Raw genomic sequence first — 16500 nt, 5'->3', positions numbered from 1 at the left:
GTGCATAGGGTTGCTGTGGGCCAGAACCAACGCAGTTGCAACAACGGAACACTAGCGGCAGCACTTTTAGAATAACCGTAGTATATGATGGGGTGGGGTGCCTCCCAACTGGATTTTTCCCCAAAGCTATGTATTAAAAAATTTTTTTTAAAGAAACAACCTTATCGCCTTCCAAATACTCTGCATTACATTTGTCAAATCTTCAATTCCATTCTTGGAAACATTTTTGGATGGCTGACAGCATCTCCCTTTTTTTTTCTTTATCTCTTCCATGTCGTCAAATCACTATCCTTTCATGTCCCTTTTCATTAACAGAAACAAAAAGTCACACGAAGGTGAGTAAGGTGTGTGGGGCAAGAGAGTTATGCTGTTTTTTTGCCTTTTTTCCCCCCAAAAAACTGGTGCACTGAGATGGTTGCATGATCAGGTGCATTGTCGTGGCAAAACCAGTCCCCGATCTGCCGCAAATCAGGCCTGTTTTTTCACACACTGTTATGCCATCTTTTCAGAACCTCTAAATGGAAAGCTTGATTAGCAGTCTGACCTGGTGGAACGAACTCCAAATGCACTATGAGTGGACATTTTTGTCCATTTGGGAAGTTGATGGATGTCCAGAAGGAGATTTGTCATCAATCGACATTTCACTTTTTTGGAAACAAGAAAATGATTTGTACACTTGAATTTTTCCCACAGTGCTGTCCCTATAAGCTGTGTTCAACATCACAACAGTTTCTGCAGCATTTTTCTTGAGCAGGAAACAAAATTTCACACCTGCACACTGTTCTCTTAAATTGGCCATCACAAAAAACAAGGTTCGAGTGAAACTGTTTTTATGAAAAAATTCACTGTGACCAGAGAGAACCTTCCCAGTCGACATCACTGGATACATTAACTCAAAGTGAGTTGCTCACTGCTTGCCTAATGGGAAAAATGCATACTACAAAAACTCCACTCTACCCAACACAATTCCAGAGGGTTTTTTTGGGGGGGGGTACCCCCTCATATGTGAATGTGACTATATTACGGCTTGAAAAGGTTTGTGGAAAAGTAGAATTAAGGGTGGATTTTTTCCAGTTTTTTTGAATCTCCCTTATTCATGGATATATATATATATATATATATCTCAGACCACTTTTTAGTTTAGGACATGTAACTGCCTCTTTAAAAATAAATGCTGGGTCCTCCATTAGTATTGGAGATAAATTATTTTTGTAATTTCAAATGGTCAAGTAAAAAATCAGGAAATTCTGACAATTATATGCCATAAAGTATTTCCAGAATCAGATCACTTTCCACTGTTTCATAAATGCGACTACCCTGGACTAAACTACCACCACCACTGACTGGGAGGATTGCAAAGCCTTCTGTTATTGGTCATCTAATAACTGTCCTCTCTTTTTTAGCTTCAGGCACACAGAATACTGGATTGAGGTCGATGCTCAGTATTTATTGAATGAACAGATTCATTCCTGTCGAAAGGTCTTTAAGCACAGCATGCCTCCCTTCTGTGGATCAGAGGACAACCACAGTCAAGTACAGACTGTTGGGGTTCAGAGGCACTTCCTGCTGGCCCATGCCTCACATCTGAGGCTTTCATGGACTGTCCTGTGGCCATGCTTGCATTTAGGTTGAAAGCCATGACAACAGGTTTGGTGTTTGCTTTTTTTGGTGGACACCTTGGGCCTTGGAATGTTTGCCCTCCTCCTCCTTCCTCTGTTTCTTATAGTGATAGGCAGTTTCTCATCTGGGCTCTGCTCAAATGTTACCTCCCAACTAGAGCTAAAGAAGTCCTCTTGCTGTCTTTCCATCTCCTAGTCTATTTCATCCAAAGCACTCCTCACGGGCTGGTCTTCTATGTAATTTTCTGCCTGGCTCCTAGCCCAAGTACTATAGAATGCACCCGGGGTTTCTGCCTTGCAGACTGGTCAGAGTTTACTGAGGCAGTGCATCTAACTGATGATTTATGTGAAGGTTTAGGTTCTTAGGTAGGTATTAGTGCCTTTCTTGAATTTTAACTATCCCTTTAGAAAACAAACCTACCTCTTTGACTTTAGTTTTGAACATGTTGAGTTCGAGTTACCTGCAGACAGCTAGGAGATGAAGTAGGCACCTGGTTGTGCACATCCGGAGTTCTGAGGTACGATGCCAGGACTGGGTCTGGCAGGCTGGACACCAGGTCCAGCTCTGCCACAGCTGGCTCCCTGTGACTGTAAGAAAGCCCTTGGACATGCATGAGTTGTCAGTTTGTGCAAGTATACAATGGAAATGACATCACCTACTTGACAAAGTGAGGATTTAATGAGAGTGTACTGGGGTGCTTAGCACAGGGCTTGGTATATAGAAGGTGCTTATTGTTAGGTACTGTTGAGTCAGTTCTGACTCACAGTGACCCTGACCCTACATAGAGCATAATGAAACACAACCTGGTCTTGCCCTATCCTCCACAATTGTTATGTTTTAGTCCATGGTTGCAGCCAGTGTCAGGTCTTCTCATCGAGGCTCTAATAAGAATGCCGTCAGTATTCTGTGGATTGGGCTGTAAGTCTACTTTTGAGCTTCTATGTGTCAAATATGATCAGAAGGCTTTCACAGGGTAGCTACATGACTTCGCATGTCCTTAGCTAGAATTCTACTTCCTGTGTGTGTCCTCTTTCATCTGTGTCACACAGCCCTGAAGCTTCCCAGGATCCCCACATCTTTGGCAGTGACTTCCCATTATGTTTTGACCCTAATTCCTTTGACAGCTTTAGGAACTGTAAATAACCCAAATCCTGGAAGTCATTTGTGTTAACACCATTTTTGATTTATAGATTTTTGCACCCAATTACAGCTTTAATTTTCGTATACCCTTTCCCTCAGAAGTAACTCAGCTGTAAGCCTCAGAATAGCAGAGCTCAGCCTGTGTCCCCCCCCTGCTCTTTCCAGGCTGGTTGTGGACTTAGTGGCAAGTAACTTAAGGTGGCAGGGACATCTTCCTTCTGACCTAGTGAAGTGACATGACAAAACATGGCTCTATCAGTATTGTAAGATTTCTGATAGTAGATAAAACTTACTTAAGACTGGTATTAAAATTTTAGCTTTAAAAGCTATCTTCTGATACTTAGTTCTATTAAACTGGCATTCCATGATGCTCACCTGCCGACACAATCACTGAAGACAAAGTGGGTGCATAAACCAGTGTGGTGAAGAAAGCTGATGGTGCCTGGCTATTGAAAGATATAGCATTTAGGGTCTTAAAGGCTTGAAGGTACACAAGCGGCCATCTAGCTCAGAAGCAACAAAGCCCACATAGAAGAAGCACACCAGCCTGTGTGATCACGAGGTATCAAAGTGATCAGTTACCAGGCATCAAAGAACAAAAAATCATATAATTGTTTGCTCACCTCCCTGATACAAGCGCTGAAGACAAATGGGTGCATAAGCAAATGTGGTGAAGAAAGCTGATGATACCCAGCTATCAAAAGATACAGCATATGGGGTCTTAAAGGCTTGAAGGTAAACAAGCAACCATCTAGCTCAGAAGCAACAAAGCCCACATGGATTGCACACCAGGCTGTGCAATCACAAGGTGTCAAAGGGATGAGGTATTAGGCATCATCAGAACAAAAATCATATTGTGAATGAGGGGGAATGTGGGGTGGAGACCCAAAGCCCATCTATAGGCAACTGTATATCCCCTTACGGAAGGGTTTCGGGGAGTTGACGAGCTAGTCAGGGTGCAGTGTAGCAATGATGAAACATACAGCTTTCCACTATCATGATTCCAATTCTACCTTACAAATCTGGCTAGACCAGAGAATGTACACTGGTACAGATAGGAACTGGAAACAGGGAATCCAGGGAGGATGATCCCTTCAGGACCAGTGGTGAGAGTGGCGATACCGGGAGGGTGGAGTGGAAAGGGGGAACCGATTACAAGTATCTATATATAACCTCCTCCCTAGGGGGTAGACAACAGAAAAGTGGGTGGAGACGTCAGACAGTATAAGATATGACAAAATAATTTATAAATTATCAAGGGTTCATGAAGGAGGGGGCAGCAGGGAGGGAGGGGGGAAAATGAGCCGATGCCAGGGGCTTAATTGGAGAGCAAATGTTTTGAGAATGATGAGGGCAATGAATGTGTACTTTACACAATTGATGTATGCATGGATTGTGATAAGAGTTGTATGAACCCCTAATAAAATGATTTAAAAAAACAACCCCAAAACCCCAACTATCTTCTGTCTTCTTGAACCCGGAAGGTGGATTTGCTGGGAAGTGCTGAGACACATTCATGTCTTCTGTTCCGGGGCTGCCAAGCAATTTAGAGGGAGAATGAAGAAATGTTTTGAGGGCCAATTCCTGGCAGACAACGTTTGCCAAGTTCCGTTTAAAATAAAGCCTTTTGTTATCATCAAAGCAATGTTCTCTTAACTCCCATGGTTGCAGTTTTCTTCCTTCACTGCTCAGTTAGCACTCTGGGGCCTGTTGACTTCTCCCCAAGTAGTTTCTACTTTAAGAACACTTTCCGTGATTGGAGCAGTGTGGGGGTGAAGATCAGATGGCTGCGTCATGAAGACCAGAGCAAAAGGGGACCGGAGTGAGAGGTGCTTTTATTTCCCATCCTCCCCGCTGTGTGTCCAGTGATGTCATCTCAGTCGGGTTTATGTAGTTGGCTGGGATTTCAGACCAAATGGAGGCCATTTCAAATGATACATGAGGGGCCTTCAAATGGCCTGTGGGAAAAAATGGAACTGAGAGAGAAGGGTATTTGCCCATGACCTTTTTGAAGTCTGAGCATAAAACTCAGACAAAAATGTGGGAAGAAACAAACCAGACTTATTTTTGAAAGCATTTTGTTTAGATTTTGAATGTTGTGTCTTTTTAGATGAAAGAAAACTGGTAAATTGCCCTAAGTTATGGATCTCAGTTCCTTGGACTTACCTTTAAAAATATTTACAATCCTAGTACTTACAAAAAAGTAAATCTGACAAATGGAAGTTTCCCTACTTCGCAAACTCGTTTTCCATAGATTTCAATGTTTTATCCATTAAATGAGCAGTATAATACAGGTTTAAATTATACATTATCTTTGGACTTTATCTCCAAGAATAGTAGCAATTGTTAATCCAACCTTTTTCTTTTTCCAGATAAAATACAAAAATGTGTTTTATGTTTTCTTTTAATGTTACATGAGATGAATATTATGCTTAAAAATGCACAGCTTTGTTTTCAAACTGCTGTTGCACCCCCCACCCCCCACCCCCAAGAACCAATCGAGCTGATCAAAAGTAACAGTGCTGTTGACTTTGTAAAGATGAGATTCACACTAATTCACATGTTTTATTCTACACAAAACTTCCTTTTTAATAAAATTCAGAATTGATGTTAAAGTTTCACACAGCATTTATGAAACTGCATACTAAATAAAGCTACCTTAGTTCCTGTGACACTGAGGTATAAGAAAATACATCAAACATTTTTTTCAAAATAGGAAACATTTTAAAGTCATATTGCCCGATGCAAACCTAGCTCTTTTTGAGAGGTTAAAAGGGAACACGATTTGAAACATATGCTACATCCACAGGGATTTAACATCTGACTTTGCAACAAGAGAAACAGGAAGTCCTAGCACTTGTTCTTATTCGTCATCTTTTGAGAGTTCTGTGGCTACTGACGTGGCCACAAAATCCCTCTGGCTCTTAAGGACCTTAATTGGATGGATAGTAATATGGTAGGCTCCATATTCTATGTGAGAATGTGGGGAACCTGCTCTTGGTTTGTTTGTCTACAAAGCTGGATATAGTGGGGATTTCGTCTTTGTCTAAACTCGTGGGACCACCCCCGAGACCTGCAGCAGGAGCACAGCAGCGTGCTTGCTGCGGAACCTCCAGACCCTCTCGCTGCCCTCCTCTGTCACTGCTACTGAGGAAGTCTTTTAGAACTTGCTTGAAGATGTAGACAATTTCCCATGGCAAGACATCATTTTCTGCCAAAACTTCTCGAAATCTAGAGGGAAAGCAGCAAAGAGTCTCAGGTTCAGGAATGCCCTTGTGTCCTATCCTTCCCACGCTGCCACAGTCCAGCTAAGCCACCCGCCCTCCAGTGATCTGCCCGCTGCCTTCAGATTATGCTTCTCGTAGCAAAACAGCAATTTAGGCAGCGAGGTGGTAACAGACTATTTCTGTTGCAGCTATCCCCAGGGAGTTTACTTGGTCAAAAGCAATGTCCAGTCTATCGGAGGACCTTGAGTTTCACAGTAGTGCACCTCACACAGTGGCTCCAGCAAAGGACTCGGCACAGGAACAGTTGTGAGGATGGCTCGGGACTAGACAACGCTTCGTCTCGTCGAGCATAGGGTCACCATGGGTTGGAATGGACTTGACGGCCCCCAGCAACATCACTCCCTCACTGGACAGGATCGTGTTTTACCTGCTGAGAATCGTTCCGGTTTGGCACAGTTGCACTTGTGAGCAGAGAACTTCCAGCTGCCTTTGCTCAGTAGCTGGGATAGTCGTGTGGGGATTCTGGCCGTTGCTCAGCCAGTTGTAGTCCACACCTGTTCTTTGCACTTTCTGTTCACTTTCAATCTCTTGTATTAACTGCTCACGCTCTTTGAGATGCCACTTTAATTCACGAAGCAGCGTCTTTGTCACGACTTCTGAGCCAGGACAGTGGGTGGGCTTGTAGGAGTTGTGCTTGGGCCATTTCATCCAGTCAAAAAATGGCATTTTAACCTGGAGAGAGAGACAGGCCCGCCTGTTTAGTCACACAAGACATCAGGGCTCCAAGGAACAAGGAAGTATAATAAATTTGCCAGAAATGTGCCTGAAGTTTTCCCTGGTGAGATAATGCAGGTCACGAGAAATAAGATAGAACACGGATTAAAGTCTTGTAGTTTGTAACTAGGTCAGTGCCCAAACTCCGGCATTGAAGATACGTTTGTGTGGCTGAGCAGGAACAGAATGTACTATAAAGCCAGAGAGAGAGAGACATGCCAAACAGTTTCTAGAAATAAATTGCCAACACTTGCTATTAAAAGTTCTTAGGTGGCTCTACCACTGTGATTCGTCAGAAAGCGCTATCTGGAATCACACCTTTGTGCTGAGCTCCCTGAGGAATGGGCTGCCAGCTTACCTGGGAAGGTGGTGGCACAGCTGTGGAAATGGTGCCTGGGTGTCCTGGTCAGCGGTGGGGAAGCTGGGCTCTACTTTGGCATGTCCTGGCTGCCCAGTTGCATCCCCTGTGGAAGGAACCAGCTTCCGGATTGACTCACTGGAGCCGTATTTGAAATAACTTGCTATGTTAGGAATGAGGTTGCGATGTCTTCATTTGGAGAGAAGTCTCATTAATTCACCTTGTTGTAAGTCAACTGGAAGAAAAAGATGAAAATAACTTACCATTTAATCTTCACAGAGTGGATAATGCCGTGCTCTCAGGAGTGCAGCTCAGCCTGTGTGGGCAAGGAGCTGGCCTTTCTGGCTGCTGGTCCACAGTGGGCCCAGCCACCTGCCGCCCGCCTCGCCTGATGTGCGGAGCTGCCGGTCACAGCTCCATGTGCTGCTCTCTGTGCATCGCTGCCGGTCACAGCTCCGTGCTGTATTTTATGCCTGTAGAGCTCTAAAAATAACCAGGTGGCTTTTCTTCGCCTGCTGTAGCTTCCAGGCCATTTAGAAGCCAGGTCACTATCCCCTCTAAGGAAAGCAGGAAAAATAGATCAGACTTGACTCTTGTTAAAAAAAAAGCCTCGTAGCAAGTTGGTCCTAAGAAGCAGCTTGCAATCATGTGTCCAATATGCAGCAAATGCCACATCCTGGGCTCACTGGCCTCTCGATGCATCATACTTAAACACTTGTCACCCGTGCAGTCAGGTGAGTGAGTAGAGAAAAGCACACACACGGAAGTAGGTGGCTTTAAAATCTACCTTAGGCGCTCTCGAAAACCATCGTGACCAGGCACTGTGAGGTTAAACATAAGAGACTAAGAGCATAACGTTCAGAACCTGATCTTAGAATTTGTGGTAGAGAATCATTTTGATAGTTGTCTGACGCTGAGAAGTTTGTGCACACTGTCATGGCAAGTCCCAGTGCAGCGTGGTCCTCATCATCTGTTCCAGGGCTGCTGTGGCTGGAGAGGGGGCAGGATCTCAAAGGCCATCGCCCGCTGCTTCAGGGTTGAGTGACTGCCTGGAAGCCGTCCTCTGTTTCAGATAGTACCCCACGAGCTGTGAGGAGCAAACAGTACCCTGTCAGGCCTGCAGTGGCACTGAGTGCTGTGTGCAGCGCCTTGAGCTCGTGTCACCGCAGTGATGGGGAAAGCTCAGCGTCACGTCACGACTGGTTAGCCTCCGTGAGGAGATTTTCACATCCCATTGTGCATGGACCTGTGGGGAGGAGAGCAGCCAGATGATCAGGATAGAGTCCCACCAGAGTCGACAGTGAAATTAGCATGGACTCTGCTGCTTCCTTGGCAGAGCCTCCAATCCATGCCGTGGCTTTACTGGTCAGTTGGTTGGAGTTTGTGCTGAAATGTGAATTCCTGAGCAGCCTCGGTAGTGTGGCACATTTTTGTGTGGAATTGATTTGAGATTGATGTAAAGTGGAGTCAGACATTTTTTTCCCTTACTAAATTGGATAATCAACATCCAAAGTTGGCAGGCATTGCTCCAACCAGGAAATTGCCTGGATTTTTGGATGTAAGCCATTTGTTGTACGCCCTGGGCATTTTGAGTTTTATATTATGAGACTTTGGGTTTTTTTGTAAATCCTTGGAAGATGCTGCTTGTACTATTTCAGCAGGCAGTTGACCAAGTTTTGTTCAGGGTGCAAGCCCAGTCGGGCTTTGGGAGCTGAGCTTCCCCCAGCAGTTCTCTTTCAGAGTGTTGAGATGCTGTTTGGATCTGCCCTGTGTGGGTCCTGTCATGGAGGGCCTGCATGGCCCAGGGGGGAGTTCAGGAGCTACAGCTTGATGGCTTGAGGAGGCTGTTTGCTAGCTGCCCAGTGCATTGGCCAGGAGAAGCCTCTCTTCCTCAGTGTCAGGCTCCTACTGGGCCCAGTGCTGCCACTGCCTCAATGATGCTTGTGGGCTAGGATGTGAAATGGAGAAAAGAGAAATGAAAATGAGTGTGCCCAGCTTAGAGCAGAGGGTCCACTTCCTGCCTCTGAGAGAGGACTTGGAAGGCCTTTCCAGGTGCTGGGTGTAGGCCCACTCCCACCGTCGATGTGGGTTCTCTGTAGTGCCCTGGGGGTTCCTGGTTCTGTCTGTGGAGGTCCACGGAGGGACTGGGACTGGGTAGGGTTCAGGTCAGAAGAAACCTGAAGAAGGGAAGCTACTCTAAAAAGGGGGGTGGGGTGGCATCTGACCCTTTCTAACTTCTCAAGGAGGGAGGACAATCCAATTCAACATCACTACCCTCAGATCTGCCTCTACCCGGCATCCTTCCCAATCCTGACAACATTTCCTCTTCCCAAGGTACTCTGTGCTTCTGTGCTGGGATCACAGAATTCACAGACAACACCCATGACTTGGAATTTACAGATTATAATTTAGGGTCAGAAATACTCAGAGTACAGTCAAAACTTCTTAACTGAGCCAAGAGGCATGCCATTCTCTGGTCCTCAGTCTCTCAGCTGTGGCTCCCCTGGCCTCACCACTGTGCTGTAAGCCTCTGTTAACTATACGCCTCAGCTGGAGTGCTCTGCACTAATGCTCCCTGACTTCCCCATTAGGTGCGGGGAGGCAGGCATCCCCTTCTACACATGGACGCCCTGGGCATCTACTTGGCTTTTCTTGCTGTATGGGCAGGAAACCAGTGGTAGGCTGGCCTGCTCTCATGCTGCTGCCCTGTCTCCTGGAATAAGCAGTTTCAGGGAGCAGGGATCGTGGGGTCCAGACTCCTCTTGCTGGTACTGAGAGTCCCCTCCCTCTTTCTCAGATGCCCCTTTATACTCAGCAGGATGGAAAAATTGACCAGTCACACTTTTGTGGTTCAAGTCTGTACTTGAATTGCAATGAACCCTGTTAATGGTATCTTGTAATCCTGTCAGCATCTTGCCCAGATCTTCCAGGAAAAGAGGCAGCACCCCTAGGCTGCATGGTCCCCACCCAGTCATTCGGTGGGAGTTACCAAGGTTATGGCTAGAAGGCCACATCAGATGATTCTTTGTGCCATAGCTTTCCCAGCCAGCCTCCTCGGTCTGCTGGTCCCATTAACCGTTTAGCTTCACCAGCTATTCTGGTGTCCCAAGTTTTGTACCCTCCTGTCGGGGACAAGGAAGGCTGTGGGCTTACTTGATCTTCCCTGAACCTCGGACCCGCTCCTGTCACTTTTTCCTCACCCCACGTCGAAAGTCTCTTATTCCACAGATCCCCACTCCCCCTGTGTGGCTGCTCTCTTTGTTGTCTCTGATCATAGACCACCCCCCCTCCATTGTTTGCCCCCCTGCCCCGTTCTTTCCATGGTCACAATGATCCTGAATGAGTTGGGTACCATTCTTTCTTGAGTCAAAGCCCATCTTAGAGCAGAGGCCATGCATTGCAGGCCCCGGTTCTTCTGCCCTCTGACAGCCTCTTCATCTCCTCCAGCTCCCTTGCTAGGGCCTCTGCAGGAGCTGCCCTCGGCCCCCTCCTCGTTCATCCCATTCCTGTTCTCCATCAGGAACACTTTTCCATGGATTCCCGCGGGGCTCCTTCACTGTGATGTGTCCCCTGACTGACCGTGCAGCCCCCCACCCCACAGCCTCCTTTGCTCTGCGTTCCTCTATATGCTCGTCACTGTCTAGAACACTGCCCACTTGCTGGCTTGATTTCTCGTCACCACCCAGTCTGTAAGCTCCAGGAGGGTGGTCTGTTTGCTGAGAGCTTCATCCCCAGTGCTTAGAAGAGTGCTGGTGTGAAGGCTGACCCCACTCACCTTCTCTTGCCCGCATCAGGGAGACTGCAGGCAGGACGATGACCTAGTGGTAAACAGGCCGTAGGAAACTTAAGACACAAAAAGCAATACATGTCTCCTTCGAGAGAAATGGAGCTCGCATTTATGCTGTGTCATGGATGAACCTTGAAGACAGACAGTGTGCTGAGTGAAGTAAGTCAGACACCAAAGGACACATGCCTGGTCTCGCTTCTCTTGAGTACTTGAGACAGGCAATTAGAGAGATGCCACAGCTTAGTGGCTACACAGGTGGGCCAGTGGAGGAATATGGACATTGCCAATGATTTCATTTTACTTGCAGCCAGAATCAATGCCCATGGAAGCTGCAGTCAAGAAATCAAAGGTCTTACGGCATTGGGTAAAACTGTTGCAAAGACCTCTTTAAGGTGGTAAAGGGCAAAGATGCCACATTGAAGAATAGATATGCCTGACCCAAGCCATGGTGTTTTCAGTTACCTCCTCAAAGCTAGACAATAGATAAAGAAGACAGAAGAATTGCTGTTGTTGGTGAAGAATACTGACCACCCTGGACTACCTGAAGGATGAACAAATCTGTCTTGGAAGAAGTGCAGCCAGATGTTTCATAGAAGTGAGGATGGCAGGACTTTGCCTCGGGTACTGTGGCCATGTTATCAGGTGGGACTAGTCCCTGGAAAAGGACATCATGCTTGGTAGAGGAAGACCTTCAACAAGATGGATTGACATGTGACTGTCTTGAACCATGAACTCAAATACAGGAAGGCTTGTGAAGGTGCAGGTCCAGACAGTGTTTCCTTCTGCGGTACATGGGGTCACTGTGCTTAGGAACCTTGGTGGCACTTACGGGCGGGTAGGAAGGGGAAAAGGGAGTCACCATGTATAGGGGCCTGAGTATTTCTTAAGGGTGATGAAAAAATTGGAAATAGTGGTGAGGGTTACATAACATGAACGTATTACATAAAAGTAGTTAGAATGGCAAATGTTGGGTGTTTTGCCACAGGAAACAATCTGAAAATGCATTTTATTACAGTGAGTTAGAGTTCAAGGATCAGTCACGTACAGCATTTTCTTACAACAATGCGTTGAAGATGGACGTTATTAAAAATGGGCCTATCACTAAACTAATGGATAGTGTGTAATGCACAGGGCACTGCTGTTGCCTTTCCTGCTAAATGCCTATATTGGCTCTTAGGAAGAGAACTACAAGCCAGGACACCCTGTTGACAGGCTACCCTGGTGCCCTGTTCTGGGTTTACAATAGTGTCACTAACCTGCTGTTAGACATCTTTCGTCAGGTCTCCACTTTGATAAAAACCCGACTTGTTGCTGTCGAGTGGAGGGTCCCAAAGGCTGTGATCTTTATGGAAGCAGACTGCATCCCCTTCTCCACGGAGAAGCTGGTGGTCTTGAACTGCCGACCTTAGAGTTTAGCAGCGGAACCCTACCCTCCATGACACCAGGGCTCCTTTCCACGGCTGTGGATATGGCAGGGAAGTCCTTGCCCTCTGTGGAGCCCTTTGTGTCCCTACCCAGTTTCATCCTGCTTTAGCTGCCCTATGTTTATTGGCGAGTGAGAGGCTCCAGGGGGTAGAGGCTTTGTAGGCTCACACAGGCCTCACCATGACATCTGTGCTGCCAGGCTGTGCTGAGTGACGTGGGTCTCTGAGTGTGATTCCTTGTCTCGTGTGCAGTTAGTTGTTTCTCTAAGGAGGGTGTGGAGGGTGTGATGTTACTGTGCTCAGCGTAGGTATCCTGCCCACGTGCCCTCCCTAGCCCCTGGTGATCTAGACGCCGGCCAGTACTTGTTGGACTTTGTTACGCTTGCTGTCCTGGAGGGTGAAATGCTGTTTTCATTCGTCTTTCCCGGAGAAGGTGTGTGCGAATGTGCCGACTGGGTGTATGTAACGTGGTGAAGGCCCATGGCATCTTGTCAGCACCATCGTTGGGAATCCCTCTAGTCATGTGAGTTGCTGGGCCACTTGGTGGTGGCATTTTAACTTCTGTTGCCCTTTGCAGGCCCCTCAGCCAGAAGAGCTCAGAGATGGAGTACATCAGCAAGTACCGGCAGCTGGAAGCGCAGGAGCTTGACAAGTATGGCAGTGCTCAGCCCAGCAGCGGGCCAGGTGAGGGGCACCTCTGCATCCTCGGCGGTTGTGGGTTTGGGCTAGTGGCATGCTCAGACCTTCAGTTCTTCAAAGTATTTAAGAGCTGCAGTAATTTGGTTACCCCAGGAATCCATAAAGCCTCTGGTAAGTGGCGCAGTAGTTAAAGATTGGTGGTTCTTGAGAGGAATTACTGAAACCCAAATGAAGACTGAGCATGATAGTGGGACAAGAGGAAAGAACTAGAAGGCAGAGGGCATTTATAGAGGTCTAAATACAGGCATGTCCATATGCAAACATATATATATATGAGGATGGGGAAATAGATCTATGTGCACATATAGGTTTCGGATTAAGGTAGCAGATGGACATTGGGCCTCCACTCAAGTACTCCCTCAATGCAAGAACACTTTGTTCTATTAAACTGGCATTCCATTATGACCACCTTTCCAACACGATTGCTGAAGACAGAGCGGGTGCATAAGCAAATGTGAAGAAAGCTGATGGAGCCCAGCTCTCAAAAGATACAGCTTCTGGGTTCTTAAAGACTTGAAGATAAACAAGCAGCCATCTAACTGAGAAGCAACAAAGCCCACATGGAAGAAGCACACTGGTCTGTGCGATCACGAGGTGTCAAAGGGATCAGGTATCAGGCATCACCAGAACAAAAAAATCATATTGTGAATGAGAGGGGGAGTGGAGACCCAAAGTCCATCTGAAGGCAACTGGACATCCCCTTATGGAAGGGTCGCGGGGAGGAGACAAGCTAGTCAGGGTGCAGTGTAGCAATGATGAAACATACAACTTTCCTCTGGTTCCTAAATGCTTCCTCCCCCCCCCCCCACTATCATGATCCCAATTCCACCTTATAAATATGGCTAGATCAGAGGATGTACACTGGTACAGATGGGAACTGGAAACACAGGGAATCCAGGACAGATGAACCCCTCAGGACCAGTGGTGAGAGTGACAATATCGGGAGGGTGGAGGGAAGGTTGGGTAGCAGGGGGAACTGATCACAAGGATCTCCATATAACCCTCTCCCTGGGGGACAGACAACAAAAAAGTGGGTAAAAGGAGACGTTGGACAGTGTAAGTCATGACAAAATAATAATTTATAAATTATCAAAGTTGAAGGAGGGAGGGGGAAATGAGCTGATACCAAGGGCTCAAGCATAAAGAAAATGTTTTGAGAATGAAAATGTACACATGTGCTTGACACAATGTATGTATGTATGGATTGTGATAAGAGCTGTGCTAGCCCCCAATAAAATGATTTAAAAAAAAAGATTGGTGGTTCAGACTCACCAGCTACTCTGGCTCGAGTACGGCTGTCTAGTCTCAGAAACCCGCAAGGGCAGTTTTTCTTAGAGGGAGTTGCAATCAGTTCAGTGACAGTGGTGTGTTAGATGGTCGGTTAAAGTTTTACTCACCTTGGTTCTTAAAATGCCTGCTCCTTGGAAGATTAACAGCCTCTTGCCTGACTGCTACTTCAAACTACTTAAAAGTTTTTATTAAAATGAAATATTATAGAAGTATTTTTTTAAGAAAGTAAACGTCCAAAACCTCACCAAATCACCACCACCCAGTTGATCCCCTTTGGGGCTCTTTAAATATGTGACTCTTTATTGGAGGAGAAAGCCTCATCTTTTTCCTGAGGAACAACTGGTAGGTTTGAACTGCTGACCTTGTGGTTAGCAGCCCACCTTGAAACCCTCTAAGTCACCAGGGCTCCTTAACAAATATAGTACAAGAAAATCCTAAATAAAGTCTGAAAAGAACCCAACCCACTGCCATTGAGTAAACCCTGACTCCTAGTGACCCTGTGTAGGATTTCTACAATGGACAGCAAGAAGGCGCCAACTCCCGAGGTGGGGTGGGGGTGGGGTGCTGTTCTCATTTTGGAGTCTGTGAGTGTGCAGCTGATTTCTCTGCAGGGGTTATCTGAGCACGTGCTTGAACGCGCCTGTAGATTTTTAACTTCATAAATAGGCCTCAGTTCCCATCCGTTTATCTGGGAAACCCCAGCTCTATCATGCTAGAAGGCCACCCCCCACTCTGGTGTGGTCTGGCGTCCAGTCTGTTCTGACTCAAAACAAGAAGCCAAGACAAGAGGTTTCCAGGTTGTAATCTTGCCAGCTCTGGTGGTGCATTTGCTAAACACTCAACTACAAATGGAGAGGTCAGCTGTTCAACCCACTAACCGCTCCCTAGGAGAAGGATGAGGCCATCTGCGTTGGTCCTGTGGGGCCACTGTGAGGGGCCCAGGCTCCGTGGTGCTCAGCAGTGGCAATGGCAGCAAAGCTTGAGTCTGGCTGCACTCTTCAGACTCACGTTTGCCATGTGTGTAGCATGCGGGCCTGTCTCATCCCCCTCAGCATTTGTCATGTGTGTCAGCTTCATCTTGTATTCTGGTTGCCCCTGTGGGCAGAATTTGCCTCAATAACCCAGCACACTATTGCACAGGGGTAATTCACACAGAGAAGCAGCCGGTTGTGAATGTAGGAAACTTGTGCCTTTGTTGCTTGTCTGTGGTACACATTCCTCAGTGAGGCCGGGTCCTCACTGGTGGCTGACCCTTGGCAGCTCTGTTAGCCCTGTGTGCTGCACAGAGATGGTCCTGCTCCAGTATTCCTGTGTAGGGGAACCTTGTACTCAGTTACAGATATCGCCCTGCCGGTCACATGCACGCACTGGCCTGGAGGCACGTGTAGACAGGCACCACCATCTGCAGACTGGGAGCAGGCCACGAGGCTTGCTTCTGTGAGGAGCAGCTGGATGTGAGCAACTGCCGTGGCACATTGGCCTGTGATGCGTGGTGGCTCCTGCCACGTGCAGGGCGCATTCCTGACTGACCTCATGTCATGGAGGTGTATGTGTAGGGAGGTTGTGACTGGCACGGAGGAATCAGGCCTCTCGTGCAGATCCTGGCTAAGTCATGAAGCCACATAGGGAGGTGTCAAGAAGCCAACTGTGTGATCACGTGAGCCAGATTTAGGATGGGGACAGGATCAGGAAAATATAGAGCTGAAGTGGAGGACAAACCCTCTAGGCAGAGTAGGGCTGAGAACAGAGAGTGGTTGTGGGTGGCCCTGGGCACAGCCTGTCATTGTGATCCATTGACCATTGGCTCCAAAGACATTCATGTTCAAGTCCCCAGAGCCTTCAGTGTTACAGCTGTGATCAAGGTAGCGTCTTGCTCTGGGACTATTTGCTGTTCGGGGCTAGCCAGTCAGGATCATTGTGGTCACGAGGCTCCTGGTAAAGAGGGTGGCTGGAAGGGCAGATGGGGGAAGAGCTGTGTGGCCAGGCCAACAGAGGCCCTCATGTTGAAGGCAGGTAGCAACCCAATGCAACAAGGTAAGAAACAGAGGCTCCGGGAGGGGCCAGCTCTGCCCACACCCTGGCCAGCTGACCTCCAGAGCTGTATGGGAATGCCTGCTGTGGTTTCAGCCATTGTGTGTGGCTTTGGTTTCCACAGCCACAGGGAGCCAGGACTAGATCTGA

At 47.1% G+C, this 16500-nt stretch overlaps 2 protein-coding genes across 2 annotated transcripts in view; one reads left to right on the top strand and one right to left on the bottom strand.

Annotated features, from left to right (window-relative positions):
- The window catches only part of TDRD9 (tudor domain containing 9), a 95069-nt gene that overhangs the window by 7563 nt on the left and 71006 nt on the right, over window positions 1-16500 (top strand). Inside the window, exon 2 of the mRNA XM_075530830.1 lies at window positions 12908-13014. Coding sequence (XP_075386945.1) covers window positions 12908-13014 — 107 coding nt within the window. The remainder of the gene's footprint in view (window positions 1-12907; window positions 13015-16500) is intronic.
- Window positions 5429-7219, bottom strand: RD3L (RD3 like). Its single transcript, XM_075531886.1, has 3 exons — window positions 7120-7219; window positions 6415-6719; window positions 5429-5991 (listed from the first exon to the last, which is right to left on the bottom strand). The coding sequence occupies exons 2-3, from the start codon at window positions 6711-6713 to the stop codon at window positions 5694-5696; spliced, it is 597 nt and encodes a 198-aa protein (XP_075388001.1). The 5' UTR covers window positions 6714-6719; window positions 7120-7219; the 3' UTR covers window positions 5429-5693.

The sequence above is a fragment of the Tenrec ecaudatus genome, chromosome 14, assembly GCF_050624435.1.
Source record: "Tenrec ecaudatus isolate mTenEca1 chromosome 14, mTenEca1.hap1, whole genome shotgun sequence".
In the NCBI taxonomy this organism is placed as follows: domain Eukaryota; kingdom Metazoa; phylum Chordata; class Mammalia; order Afrosoricida; family Tenrecidae; genus Tenrec; species Tenrec ecaudatus.
The sequence above is the reverse complement of the archived record's forward strand: the minus strand, read 5'-3'. Positions and strand labels throughout refer to the sequence as shown.

Excerpts from the sequence above, each read along its gene's own strand:
- RD3L (XM_075531886.1), bottom strand. The coding sequence starts at position 6,713 with ATGCCATTTTTTGACTGGATGAAATGGCCCAAGCACAACTCCTACAAG. Across the intron at positions 5,992-6,414 it reads ACCGGAACGATTCTCAGCAG|ATTTCGAGAAGTTTTGGCAG; the intron begins GTAAAACACGAT and ends CTTTCCCTCTAG.